At 37.6% G+C, this 12,398-nt stretch overlaps 4 protein-coding genes and 1 long non-coding RNA gene across 6 annotated transcripts; 2 read left to right on the plus strand and 3 right to left on the minus strand.

Annotated features, from left to right (window-relative positions):
• Window positions 1-34: 34 nt before the first annotated feature.
• On the plus strand, window positions 35-721 carry LOC143201756 (ubiquitin-conjugating enzyme E2 T-like). Its single transcript, XM_076413006.1, has 2 exons — window positions 35-505; window positions 561-721. The coding sequence occupies exons 1-2, from the start codon at window positions 105-107 to the stop codon at window positions 616-618; spliced, it is 459 nt and encodes a 152-aa protein (XP_076269121.1). The 5' UTR covers window positions 35-104; the 3' UTR covers window positions 619-721.
• On the minus strand, window positions 612-1,405 carry LOC143201752 (kxDL motif-containing protein CG10681). Its single transcript, XM_076413003.1, has 3 exons — window positions 1,164-1,405; window positions 915-1,104; window positions 612-868 (listed from the first exon to the last, which is right to left on the minus strand). Exons 1-3 carry the CDS (start codon window positions 1,307-1,309, stop codon window positions 710-712), a joined length of 495 nt encoding a protein of 164 aa, XP_076269118.1. The 5' UTR covers window positions 1,310-1,405; the 3' UTR covers window positions 612-709.
• A 436-nt stretch (window positions 1,406-1,841) lies between these two features.
• Window positions 1,842-7,550, minus strand: LOC143201714 (putative cytochrome P450 49a1). Of its 2 annotated transcripts, none has more exons than XM_076412945.1 (12): window positions 7,411-7,541; window positions 6,557-6,842; window positions 6,417-6,503; window positions 6,198-6,357; window positions 6,023-6,139; window positions 4,098-4,174; window positions 3,836-4,037; window positions 2,740-2,908; window positions 2,517-2,686; window positions 2,381-2,459; window positions 2,080-2,304; window positions 1,842-2,024 (listed from the first exon to the last, which is right to left on the minus strand). In XM_076412945.1, the coding sequence occupies exons 2-12, from the start codon at window positions 6,831-6,833 to the stop codon at window positions 1,911-1,913; spliced, it is 1,677 nt and encodes a 558-aa protein (XP_076269060.1). In that variant the 5' UTR covers window positions 6,834-6,842; window positions 7,411-7,541; the 3' UTR covers window positions 1,842-1,910. The 2 variants fall into 2 exon arrangements, with proteins under 2 accessions (XP_076269060.1, XP_076269059.1); XM_076412944.1 differs by having other exon boundaries at window positions 1,843-2,024; window positions 6,557-6,851; window positions 7,411-7,550.
• A 1,648-nt stretch (window positions 7,551-9,198) lies between these two features.
• Window positions 9,199-10,522, plus strand: LOC143201770 (uncharacterized). The gene is made up of 3 exons (XR_013006992.1): window positions 9,199-9,268; window positions 10,203-10,317; window positions 10,390-10,522. It is a non-coding gene; the product is annotated as an uncharacterized LOC143201770 (long non-coding RNA).
• Window positions 10,523-10,648: 126 nt separating this feature from the next.
• On the minus strand, window positions 10,649-12,386 carry LOC143201725 (uncharacterized). The gene is made up of 9 exons (XM_076412959.1): window positions 12,227-12,386; window positions 12,058-12,172; window positions 11,884-12,000; window positions 11,694-11,829; window positions 11,562-11,641; window positions 11,305-11,517; window positions 11,076-11,247; window positions 10,936-11,015; window positions 10,649-10,883 (listed from the first exon to the last, which is right to left on the minus strand). The coding sequence occupies exons 1-9, from the start codon at window positions 12,320-12,322 to the stop codon at window positions 10,705-10,707; spliced, it is 1,188 nt and encodes a 395-aa protein (XP_076269074.1). The 5' UTR covers window positions 12,323-12,386; the 3' UTR covers window positions 10,649-10,704.
• Window positions 12,387-12,398: the final 12 nt, after the last annotated feature.

Below are 12,398 nucleotides of genomic sequence, written 5' to 3' on the forward strand. Positions count from 1 at the left end.
CGTTTAAATGAGCCAATCACAAGGCTCGAATTTATCGGTAGTTTGCGCTGTTTTCTGACTGGAAGAAGAATTTAGCAAATTTAAAATTTTAATTTGTAATAGAAATGCAACGACAAGCGAGATTAGGACGAGAGTTATCCAAAATAGCCAGTACCGATTCGAAAGGAATCTGTGCTTTCGGGAAAAACGACAATTTGACGGTATTGGAGGCTCAAATCACCGGACCCGAAAACACCCCTTACGAAAATGGGATATTCAAGTTGGAGATTATCGTGCCGGAACGCTATCCATTCGTACCACCTTGCGTTAAGTTTACGACGAAGATATATCATCCCAACATCGACGACAGCGGACGGATTTGTTTGGATTTGCTGAAAATGCCGCCTAAGGGAAGTTGGAAACCTACGCTGGGCATAGAGGCGCTCTTAATTGCTATAAGAATGTTACTGGAGACACCTAATCCTGACGATCCCTTAATGGTTGAGATAGCGGACGAATATCGAAGGTAATTATAGAGTTACATACGTCAACATATAACAATAAAGTTGGGTTTTGTCTAGAAACAACAAGGACTTTGTTAAAAAAGCCAAAGAATATACAGAAAAGTATGCTCAGTGATGAAACATATTATTTATTAACTATATTATTATATCTGATTATAATTACAAAGAATTTTAAGTATAAATTGTTCATAATAAATAATAAAAAATCATTTTGATGCCCTTCTAGTTTGCTCTCCGCTACCACCTTCACTAGCTTCACTCTTTATGTGAAGACTCCTCCGGTTATCTTTATTTTTTGCGGCAGTATCGGTCGCCTCTTCATCGCATTCCTCCGCGAAACTACTCCTAACTGCTTCAGTGAAAGCCTGCAAGGACTTGATAAAACACAGTTACAAAACCAAAAAATGTTACCTCCGGATATTGCGTTGACAGTTTGCCTTTAATAGCTCGTATTTTCTTGAAAATATAGTCCAGATCTTTCTTCATTTCCAACAAGAGCTGTATGTGTTTTTTGAACTCAGGACCAATAGTTTTTAGTCTAGAAGCGCTCAAGGCGTTACAGTTCGTCAACATCTCGTTGGTCTTCTCGAATCTCTGCAACCTGAAATGGTTGTCCTCCCGTGTTAATGTCGACTGGACGTATTAGAATGGTATAATTACATTTGTTTCTGGGCTCTGATCATTGTCTCGACGTCGAGTTGATCCACTATGCCCGCTAATCCCTGAACGAAAACCTCTGGGGCGGTATAATTTTGAAAACATTCGATGCTGAACTCGCTTTCCGGGGTTCCTTTAATTTCATCCATTTTTTCGTAGTGATAATGCTCAATATTTACATACTGGTAGAATATGTTGAGGTTAAAAAATCGATAACAACTTGCTACTGTCAACTAGTTGAAAAAAAGAATTACGAAAGACAGACAACAATGCGATTTGAGGTTAATGTTTTGTTTACATACAACTGAAAAAATAAACAAACGAAGTTTTCCCTGATAATGTAGGCTATTGTTGTCAAGAGGTGTGACATTCTTAAAAATCATAAATTCTAAAACAATTTAACATGGATTTTCGTTCTTTTTATATCAAAATCGAATAAATAGTTACGATTTTTGTAATTTTAATTGTTTTTGCTCTAGTTTCTATTCAAATAATAATAAGTTAATACAAATTACAGAGATTCTAGAGAGTTTTGAGATTTTTTTGGCGTTTTTAATCTTTCTGTTCTTATTTCTGTCAAATTATCGCAGATTAATTTTGATGATTTTGAATGAGAAATTAGTCTACGTTTTAGAGTTTTTCTTTTAGGGTTTAAAAAAAAACAATATTTGGTTAACGATTTATTTAATAATATAATACTGTATAAATAAAAAAATATATTTCTTTTAATAATACTCTGGGTTAGTGTAATCAATCAGTTCTAGGGGTTAGTTTAAACTTTAGGGGTTGTTCCGGTACGTAAGTGGGAGTAATCTTGTACGTCAGAGGCCCGTAGTTGAAGTTTACTTGATATTTCCTGAAAATCTACGGAAACAATATTGGATATTGATTGTTATTTGTTTTCAATGTGTCGTATTACCTTGGCCAACATGATATATAACTCTATTTCGGCGAATCGACGCCCTAAACAAGAACGACGCCCGTATCCAAACGGAAGCGACACGAAAGGGTGCGCTTTTTCTTGATTATGAGGGCATTTCGAACTGGAGTCGTGTTTTACCCACCGTTCAGGCACAAATCGTTCTGGTTCTTTGAAATAATCGTCTATATTACTTACGACTAAGTGAGGGAAGATAACGTGAGTCTGGAAAGTATGAATAGTGCCTTATCGTACAAGAAGAAAATAAGAAATAACAAGAAAATAGACTGATAGTTCTTACCCCTTTGGGCACGTGATATCCCGCGAGAACTGTGTCAGATTGGAGACATCTTCCGTTACCAATTATCACAGGATACATTCTGTTACAGAGAAAGTCGTTTTTAGATAAAATTACCGGTAGTTTTAACGTTATGTACCTTAAAGTTTCTTTGATACAGGCTTTTAAATACGGTACTTGTTCCAGGGTCTTTACATCGATCTTGGAATCGGGCCTTGGCATGGCTCTTCTCAGTTCCTCGAACAGTTTTTGTTGTTTGGCCGGGTTTTGACTCAATTGATACACCGTGGACGCCAGAGCAATGGACGTCTGGACAAATATAACCGTCACCGTGACACCCTTGGTGTTAGGATTATCCTTACCGTGTCGACGCCCACTAGCAGCAGGTCCAGGGCCAGAACGGCCGCCAGTTTAGGGTTATCAGTTTTCAGTAGCATCCTCTCCACTATCGAGATATCCTCCTCTTTGGCGTGGTCGTAGTTCTTGTACTGCATGACCTCCACGGTCTGCATGATGTACTTCAGGCACAGTCTGTCGATTCAGAGTTATATAATTTCCAATCGCGCATCGAGAAAAGCGAAAGTCGGCCTTGAACTTGGCGTCGCCTACTTGGACCGGAGCGGTACGTTATATAATTACTCTTTTTGACCCGTTAACACTATTACCCGAAGAGAGTGGTCGTTGACCGACCTGTGGCAATAGGGAGAACTTTCGGATGGATTTTTGATGGATGCTGGTAATTTAGAAGGGATTATCTAACCGCTTTATGATTTCTTGTGGGGTCATGTCGTTTTGTTTTGCAAACTATTACACATAGGAGGAGAGTGATTTACTCGTTACTTTAAGCCTCGTTTTACTTTATTTATTTTATTTAACTTTTAACATTTTATTAATTTTAACCTAACTTGTATTAGTCCTATCCTGTTTCAAGAGCGATAATATAACTTTTTGTTACCTTCAAGTATTTTGCTGTCGTTTCTATTCAAAGTTGACAAGAAGTGATTTTAAAGAATTTTAACATTAAAGAATATCAAAAATATCCACAAGAATCGTTTTGACTGATCGAAAAGTGAAGTTGCATGAGTTAGCTACCATCGTAAACATATCAAAAGAACGTGTTGGTTTGAAAAAAACAAGAACTTGAATATTATTTGAACAGTGAATATTATTTAGCGTGATTGGAGCATTTGAAGGCCGAAATTGCAAAGAAACGACCACATATATCCGCGTGGGGCTCTTGATGGAGAGCTTCTTGAGTAAAGCCAATTTTGAATAAAAAAACGCGTTTTCTTCGTTACTCCCAGGATTATTCAGCCCATGTGTTAATTTCTGTAGAGACCATCCAACACAATTGAGATTAAGATGGATGATAGCAGGAAGGACAGCGAATACTCAACACCTTATTTGAAGTTAATGATACCGAAGTGAATGTAAAGACATAGTACGTTAAAATCTTACGTCTTGAAGTCGTCCAAGGCCCCGATGTATTTCCTGAACGCCTTGTTCTGGTACACCCTCCACACGGGCATTTTGAGCTCGACCTCGGCGACGTTCCAGAAGAACGTGTTGATCGAGTCGATGATCCTCTGGGACTCGGACTCGCGCGGCAGTTCGACGTCCAGGCATCCCAGGCGGGTGTTCAGAGCCACCCTGGCGACGGCTAGAGAACGGACAACGCGGTTTCGATAGAGTCCCAACTCGAATCAGGCGAGATACTCACATTCCAAGGCCCACTTGTAGATCTCGGAGAGGAAATTGTCGGGCAGCTCGTCGTTGTGGTCCAGGGAGTGCTCCATGCTGAAAATGGTCATTGCTAATGTCATTAAGCATCACCGTTGATGGGATAAAGTCCTGGTTCGACGAACTTTTCAAGTGAGCGGCGGCAGAGTGGTCGATACCGAAGCGGGCCGAGCGTACGTTACATCACGCCGTACGTTCCAGATTTGGGGTCGTGCGATATGCGCCTATCTCGGTTTTCTGATAGGGTTTTCACAATAAACGCCGGCGTACGTTTCGATTTTAACGTCAATTAGCGGGAATCACACGCAAACACAACCGACTTTCCTTTTGTCCATGATAAATAGCCGGTCTAAATTGTTTTGATATCGTAACCGTTATATAACGACTTAGAACTGAAATAAAATCGTTTGTATAAATTAACGGTAATGCGTATCCGCAAAGGAAATGATCTGACGGCCTTAGGTCGGGTGATATTGAGGGTAGTCCAACCTTTTCCTCAATATATTGACGGTAAATTATCAATATCTACTGCAAATAAATGTCATAATAAGATTTCTTCTGTCACCGTAAAGGAGGCGTCTTTTATTTGCAATAAGTCAACATTCTTATCGTAACGTGACGTGTGAATTGCATTTGAAAATATTAACATATTGGTAACGACAAAAACAACAGCCTTCATTGATTAACACTTGTGAAGTGAAATGTCTGAAGCCAAGGGATTGCTTAACTTTCATTAATATCGAGAGCACTAGAACAAATGTTTATTATTCATTGCGTCAATCAAATTACAATTTATGTTTGTTGTCATATTTTTAAAGCTTAGCCCTTTACGAAAACGTCCTTAAGAGTATTTTTCTAAATTTAAATTATTTTCGGATATATAGTTGTTTTGATAATACCACTTAAAATAATTGAACTCTAGTTAACGAATTTCGCGGTCATACGTCAACATTTGACAATTCGTTAATTTATTTCTCTTCAGCTGTTAAAAACGTACTTTTATTTGTTGTTACAATGTTATCTAAGAATATTTAGACATTAATAAACATCTAATAAAAAATAGATAATAAATGCATAGAAATTAACTAAAATACTTCTGTAAAATAATTTAATTATAACTAACGAATTTCGCCGTTATATGTCAAGATTTGACAATTCGTTCGTTTGTTTCTCCTCAGCTACTAAAATATGTGCTTCTTACATTTTTATCTAGAAATCATGGTTTTTGCCTATTTTATTAGACTTATTATAAACTATTAGACAGATTGAGCGACATCTATGGAAAATATATATTAACCGTCATTTATAGTGGTATTTAATATCTTGACTGCATTCGTCACGTCAAAACGTGACAATTCATTCATTTGTTTCTCCCCAACTGTCAATTATATCGTTCTTTATCGCTTAAGAATTATTGACGAGGAAACCGAGCGACATTTATTGAAAAACAAAATTAGTTGTCGATGATTTACTGTCGTATATGAATGATACTTTCAACTTATATCGTTGTATTAGAGCGTCTATATCAAATCTTAACGGCGTTATTAACCCAGATAAGCGTGTGATTTTTTTTACTTTCGATTACAATTACCAAAATAAAAAAAACACTATCGTCGTTACATAAAGCGATAATCGAAGAATGCCGAAATCTCGACGCGAAGTTACAATCTGTTCGAACGAAAGTAGGTCTTTCTGTATATTAGGAAATATCGAGGAACAGATATTCCTTTGTGTTGCTCGCTGATGGCGATCGCTTGAATATTTATAAACATAATTAAAAATACACCTATAAAGGTTCATGTAACGAGTTATATAAGGTGGCGGTTATGTGTGACAGTCATGGCCTACTCGGGATTATATAATGATCTATTCGGGTCGAACCGGAGGGATACCAAAACAACTTACAGGCCGAGAAAGTCGTCGGCGATGACGTCCAGAGGTTCGACGTATTTTTTGGCCGTCGCGGGCTGCAGCAGGACCTGCTGTACCTGTTTCCTGAAGGCGTCCCACTTCGGTCCGTGCCTGGAACATCCCAAGATTATTCAATATCCCCCGGAATATTTAGTAAATCATCTCTTACACTCCGATAACGCCTTCGTTGCCGTGAAAAAAGCCCTTGTGCAGTTTCTGCTTGTAGTAATGCAGTGACGGCATGGACGGACGGTGAGGCATCGCCTCTTCCCTGCGGAACACCTTTCGAATATCATCTCCGTTGAAGACGAACAAAAGATCCGGATGCCCTTGAAGGAAACGCCATAAATACGGATGATTTGTCGAAACAAAAGAACGTTTTCCTTACCGATCAACCCGCCTACCTTGACTATACGCCCGTAGTCCTCGTACAGCGACCACATGACCTTATCCAGGTCCTGGATCTTATACTGACCTAAAAAAACGCGACACTCATTCCGACGCTACGGCCACAGTGGTCCAACTCACCGATTATCGGGGCGAATCTCCAGGCATTCCCGACGATGGGCAACTCCCGAGGTCCGGGGATGGCGCTGTACGGTTGCACGACGTCGTCCGCATCCCACAGGGTCTCGTACGCGTCCTCCGGTAGGATGTCGACGGCCGTGGAGAACGTCCGCCCTCGGGGGTTGGGACTCTGGTCAGGCGAGGTCGAGTAGGTCCGGATCTGGAGGGCGTGGATTGCGCGCGCGGGCGTGGCCTTTTGTAATAGGCGGATCACTTTGAGGGGGACGTGGCCCGACATGATGAGGACCTAAGAAATCTATTAGAGTTCCGGTTGAGTTTGTTGTAGGAGAATAAAGAGGCGTTATAGTGAGTATTTCGAGCTCTAGTCTAGCCAAAGTAGCAGTGAACTGTCAAATGTCTGCAAAATTCTTCAAATCATAAATATCTTAAACGTTGTTTTGGAATCTAATCAACAACTTCGAAAAGGAACGAGGTAATGGGCGCCCGTTCTTGCCACTAGAATGAGTTGGAGAGGTAAGTATTGATACTATTAAATATTAAGATGCTGTGGTTTTTATTGGAAATATTTTCATTGTGTTGCGGCTACACTAAATACTAGTATGGGTTCTGTAACCAAAATCTCTCAAATTAAAGAAAAACAATATAATTTTGGATACCCTGGAATCAGCAATAGCTAGGATCTAAACATGCAAGAATTTTTCAATAATATTTTATCTCTGATTTACTACATTCTTTAAGCTATTGTAAACTTGGGGAATAGTGTAGAATGTGAATCATTTGTTGTTTTTTTTATAACTACTTTCAAAACGTTGACACTAACACTGTTTTATTTAAAAAAAAATTGAACTACATACCCGGATATTAACACTGAATATATTCAAAATAAAACCGGCATCCAAGAATTCCTAAAACAACTACCTCTCTATGGCACCCCTGTTAAACGAGGAATGATAGCGCGAGTTACAGCGCCAAATTTTATAGACAGCGTGATCGGAGGACCGTAAGGAGAACCAGAACATTTTGTAACACAACCAAAGCGCGACATTTCGGAATTCCACGCGCCCCCCCGCCAACTACGAGATACTACAACCCCGTCGCGCATCTCTGTCTACCACACTTAACTCGGAAGCGAGCTCCGCGGACAATTGACGGTCGTCGGTTGTCAAGGTCGGCGTTTTGTTTTTGTTTCCTATTGAATGACGGTTGAATAATCGCGAAGACGCTCCCCAGGTCGTGTCGCAACGGCCCGAAATCGATGTGTCCCGTTCGGTTACGCCGAATTGATTGTTTTAATTAACGTTTTTCTTCAGATTTCGATTTACGACAATTATATAATGACATATGTAATACTTATGCATACAAGAAAGGACTTTGCTTAGATACTAACTAATGAAAGATAAATGTACTTAAAATCACGTAGATTTTTCTTTTCAATTAAATTTGACAGTTATGAAAGTTGACAATTAGATATTTATAACATTTATAACATAAAATTGCTTTTATTCTCTATTGAACAATCTATATTTGTAGGTTATTAGGCTTGACAGATAAAATCATTTATAACCTAACTTTTTTTATTGTATATATCTGAGGGTTATGACATTTGACACTTCAAATAATTTTACTAGGTATATTATATATGATCGTGGCATTTGACAGTTAGGGTGACTTAACCTAACCTTATTTCGCTTTAGTAATGCTTATATTTGACGGTTATGACATTTCACAGATTAAATAATTTATAACTAACTTCACTAGGTTTTTTACATATGGTTATGACATGACTTATAACTTTACTTCACCTCAGTATTGCTTATACTTGAGGGTTATGATATTTGACAGATTAAATAAATTGTAACTAACATTACTAGGTTTATTATCTATGTTTTTGACATTTGTTAATCCAACTGTTTAATAATCTGTCCTTACATTGTTTCTCTACTGTATTTGACATTTAAAGTATTACTTATATTTGAGGGTTATAATAGATGACAGATTAAATAATTTATAACCTAACTTTATTAGGTTTATTATATAAGATTATGGAATTTGACAATTACGGTGATTAATGTAACGTTAAAATTTACGGTTTATAATATTTGAGAAATTAAATAATCTATAACCTAACTTTATTAAGTGTATTATTTATGATGACTATGAAATTTGACAATTAAGGTGTTTTAATACTTGTAATACCTGATGGTTATTCTCTTTAGCTCATTTTATTTTTTTATTGTATATATTTGAAAATAATTATATTTGACAAAACCAATTATAAGGTAATTTTACTTTGATTTTGTATTGTTACTCATTTAAACGTTTGCCTACGTTTGATTTAATGACATTTGGCAATTAAAATAATTGATAAATTTACTTTGATTATTATATAATTAATACTAAGTTGAAAAAACTTCAGTTAGGCTGTTATTTTATTTTATACGTTTTAATAAACTTTGTTATATTCGAATAAGCACAGATAAAAAGTAAGTTGATGCTTTTAGAACATTAGGGATATTTAGAGAATTTATTAGATAGTTTATCTGCTATATCTTATCATGTCATTATGAGAATTTGACAACACAATCAATCTTATTGCTAAAATATTAATTCGCTTATGCTTGTCATTTGTAACTATAGATTATGTTTATCAACATTTTTTATTGACGTAACATTTTGAATTAAATAGTTAAGTGTTCGTAAAACCAGTTCACGGTATGCAATTTTCACTCTAACTATTTGAATGTCTTTAGGATTTATGGTACTTTTATGACGGTAAAAATCAATCCTTATCTCGTAGTGACTTGAAAATGTCGACACGCGTTTGTTGCTGTTTTCACTCCGGCTGCATAGCCCACTTGTGTGCGACTCGGGCCGGGCGCCGCAGTATTTTTTTGCATATTTCTCCGAGTTTAACTCGTTGAGTAACGCGAGCCGGCTTATAATTTCACATTTCGACCTGAAACATTACGTAAAAAAAATCTCCCTCCATTGTAATGATTGCTTGACGTGATGTCATTATATGGAATTGTGTCAACGTCCGTTTTTCCGAAGAGCCATCCTGTGTTGCTTGATTTATTACGCTATAATTATTGTTTTGACATTTTTGTCCGCAAAATATGAATCGTATAGTTTTTTTTTATAATTCAGCTGTCAGTTGTCACTTGATTAATTGATATAGTACAAAACAACGGAAGCCTAGTTTGTTGCTATTGTGTTTTCGATTGCGATGGATCTAATTAATAACAAATGCCGGCGCGTTGCCTCATGTTCGTGTCTCAGCTCGTTTACGATGCGCAGATTTTTTCTATTATTATGTTATTACCTCGGTAAATTGCTATTATGAAGGCGTATTACGAATAAATAGAAAATTACATAATTCTAGGTTGTAAGTCGAACTCTTTAAGAACAGGGTCAACTGTCACTGTCAAATTGTTTTATTATATATTTATTATGGTTTTTATTTATTTATTACCTTCCTTTTGTATTGCATATATACGAGAGTTATGACATTTGACCTAACCTAACTGTAATTCTTGATTCTATTGCTCTATTTATAACCTTACTTTATCTCGTTTATTTTATGATTATGACATTTGACAATTAAAGTGACTTATAACTTAACCTTACGTTGTTTTTGTGTTATTAGATAGTAGATATTTCTGGAGAATCCTGACCCTTATTCGGTAAACGATGTTGTCATCAATCCAACGTATTACAACAGCCATACTGGATTTCACCCCAAAAACTAGTAGGAGTTTTTTGTAAGGTTTAGAATTTTGTTGTTTATAGTTTATTTGTTCTTATACTGTTCATATTTTGATTATAAATGATAGGCAGGTGATAACTCGAATCTCAACAGAAACATTGGGTTAATTTGTGAATTCAAGATAATTTATTCCACTGATAACAACTGTCAACGTCGTAAACTCAAACTTTGTAGCGCATGCGGAGATTCTCCGGAACTAGACTCTTGTTATATTTGAGGGTTATGACATTTGACAACTTAACAATTATGACATTGAATGACAATTAAATTGATTTATAATCCTAGTTTGTTGTAGTATATAATTGATATTGAAATAAAACCAACAATATCATTACAGTGTATTTTTAAATAATCTTAAGTTACCTAATACGCAAAAAAAATTCTAACAGCTCGGATTACTGTTTTCGTCAGACTCGCACTTGTCTGACTTGCACTCTTGATTTCCATTTGAATCAACGCATCGACATACTCCTCTGCGACATTGGACAGTTCTGTAATTCCCATTTTCTAAACACTGCGCTTTCTCTATGGACGCCGATATTAAGTTGGCCCTGGCGCATTCTGCGGTAACAAAAATAAGAAAATAGCGCAACGAAATAGTGTTCAGACTTACTGCAATTCATGTCGGCCGCATCGTTAATTGCGACAACATAATCGCCAAGGACCTTCCCCTCGGGATTCACGCAGTATTTACTACAACACATCACAAACTATTAGAGACACGGCCGGTCACATCAAATACCTCAACATTACTGGCTGCTGTTTTGTTGGACGGGGGCATAGGTACCGTCCAGATCGCAGTTAGGAAAATCGAATCCGACCACTTTCGTATATCCCTCCGCCTCCAGCTCCTCGACCTCCTCCAGCAACTCCATATACTCCAACTCGCACGGTTTATAATACTGTCCCTTCTTGCTGAGCGTATCTGCAAACCGCGTTGTCGAAAACGAAATTTTTCCCTAAATGAAGGGCGGTAACTTACAGCACGGCAACGTCGTTTTCGATATCTCCGTCATGTTAACCAAACTTTTCGTCGGGTAGGTCGGAGCGCCATCTGCCGTGTCTACGCAGAGGCATTTCTTGTTGATGCACTGTAGGGTGTCGTAGTCGCCGTTGGCCGTGCATCGGAAATGTTGGTGGGGGCCGAGTTCTTGTCCCAACACGTCCACGGCCTCGTAGTATTTTCTGGAACAATCTGGAAGGCAAGATTTAGACGATCGAGAGATGTTCAGGTCGTACCACATGACATGTAGTCGGCTATCGAGCTGTAGGGGGCTTCGCCGAATATCCTCGTGCCGTTGGATAGGGTACAGTAACATCTACAAAGGAAGTACACGATTATTTGGGGTAAAATATGTAGGAACGACATACATTTGACCCGGAATACATTTGTATGGTCCATAAAGGCCGTCCTCATCGCAAATTTCCCTCGTTTCCATCTGTCCCAGCGTACCATCCTTTTTCCTAATATCAAAATCTAGTTGTGAATCCATGCACGGTGACGACACTACATAAAAAACTGGTTAAGTAACTTTAAACAGTCATTTATGAGTAATAATACATCTCTGACATGTTCCGTCCGTTTCTCCTTCCTCTGTTTGACAGGTCAGACCAGGACCACAGATAGTGGTGTGTTTGCTATTTGAGGGATCGCCAACACTACATTCTTCATTCTCCTCTGAAAAAAAACGCTCTTATGCCGTTTTACTTACCCTATTTCCCCCCAATTGCTCACCTAAATTGGCCAAACAATAATCGCAACAATTGCAAATATCCGGCGAAAGCATGTAGGTACCAGCATTAGTGGCATTACTTTTACATTTAGTCGGGACATCCGAACAAGTTGCGTCCTGGAAATCATTCAAAATCACTGTCCCTTTCCTTTCAGAAACTTAATAACGTACCTTACAACTAGTATCGGTGCATCGAACGTCTTCATCCCCTAAAATAACGATAAAATAACAAGAAAAAACCAACGGGAATATCACAAACGCCTTCATATTGATAATATCGCTTAAACAAAACACATAGCACTAATCCCTTCAATCAAAACTTAGATATCGATAAGATATATCA

Source organism: Rhynchophorus ferrugineus, unplaced genomic scaffold (assembly GCF_030347505.1).
Source record: "Rhynchophorus ferrugineus isolate W39M unplaced genomic scaffold, kcgeb_rfMv2 rfM8, whole genome shotgun sequence".
Lineage (NCBI taxonomy): Eukaryota > Metazoa > Arthropoda > Insecta > Coleoptera > Curculionidae > Rhynchophorus > Rhynchophorus ferrugineus.

Excerpts from the sequence above, each read along its gene's own strand:
- LOC143201714 (XM_076412945.1), bottom strand. The coding sequence starts at position 6,833 with ATGTCGGGCCACGTCCCCCTCAAAGTGATCCGCCTATTACAAAAGGCC. Across the intron at positions 6,358-6,416 it reads CAAGGTAGGCGGGTTGATCG|GGCATCCGGATCTTTTGTTC; the intron begins GTAAGGAAAACG and ends GTTTCCTTCAAG. Across the intron at positions 6,140-6,197 it reads AACGAAGGCGTTATCGGAGT|GCACGGACCGAAGTGGGACG; the intron begins GTAAGAGATGAT and ends GGGATGTTCCAG.
- LOC143201752 (XM_076413003.1), bottom strand. The coding sequence starts at position 1,309 with ATGGATGAAATTAAAGGAACCCCGGAAAGCGAGTTCAGCATCGAATGT. Across the intron at positions 1,105-1,163 it reads ATCAGAGCCCAGAAACAAAT|GTTGCAGAGATTCGAGAAGA; the intron begins GTAATTATACCA and ends CAACCATTTCAG. Across the intron at positions 869-914 it reads TGTCAACGCAATATCCGGAG|GCTTTCACTGAAGCAGTTAG; the intron begins GTAACATTTTTT and ends AAGTCCTTGCAG.
- LOC143201756 (XM_076413006.1), top strand. The coding sequence starts at position 105 with ATGCAACGACAAGCGAGATTAGGACGAGAGTTATCCAAAATAGCCAGT. Across the intron at positions 506-560 it reads ATAGCGGACGAATATCGAAG|AAACAACAAGGACTTTGTTA; the intron begins GTAATTATAGAG and ends GGTTTTGTCTAG.
- LOC143201725 (XM_076412959.1), bottom strand. The coding sequence starts at position 12,322 with ATGAAGGCGTTTGTGATATTCCCGTTGGTTTTTTCTTGTTATTTTATC. Across the intron at positions 11,830-11,883 it reads GGACGGAACATGTCAGAGAT|TGTCGTCACCGTGCATGGAT; the intron begins GTATTATTACTC and ends TTTTTTATGTAG. Across the intron at positions 11,016-11,075 it reads GTCCAACAAAACAGCAGCCA|TAAATACTGCGTGAATCCCG; the intron begins GTAATGTTGAGG and ends GATGTGTTGTAG.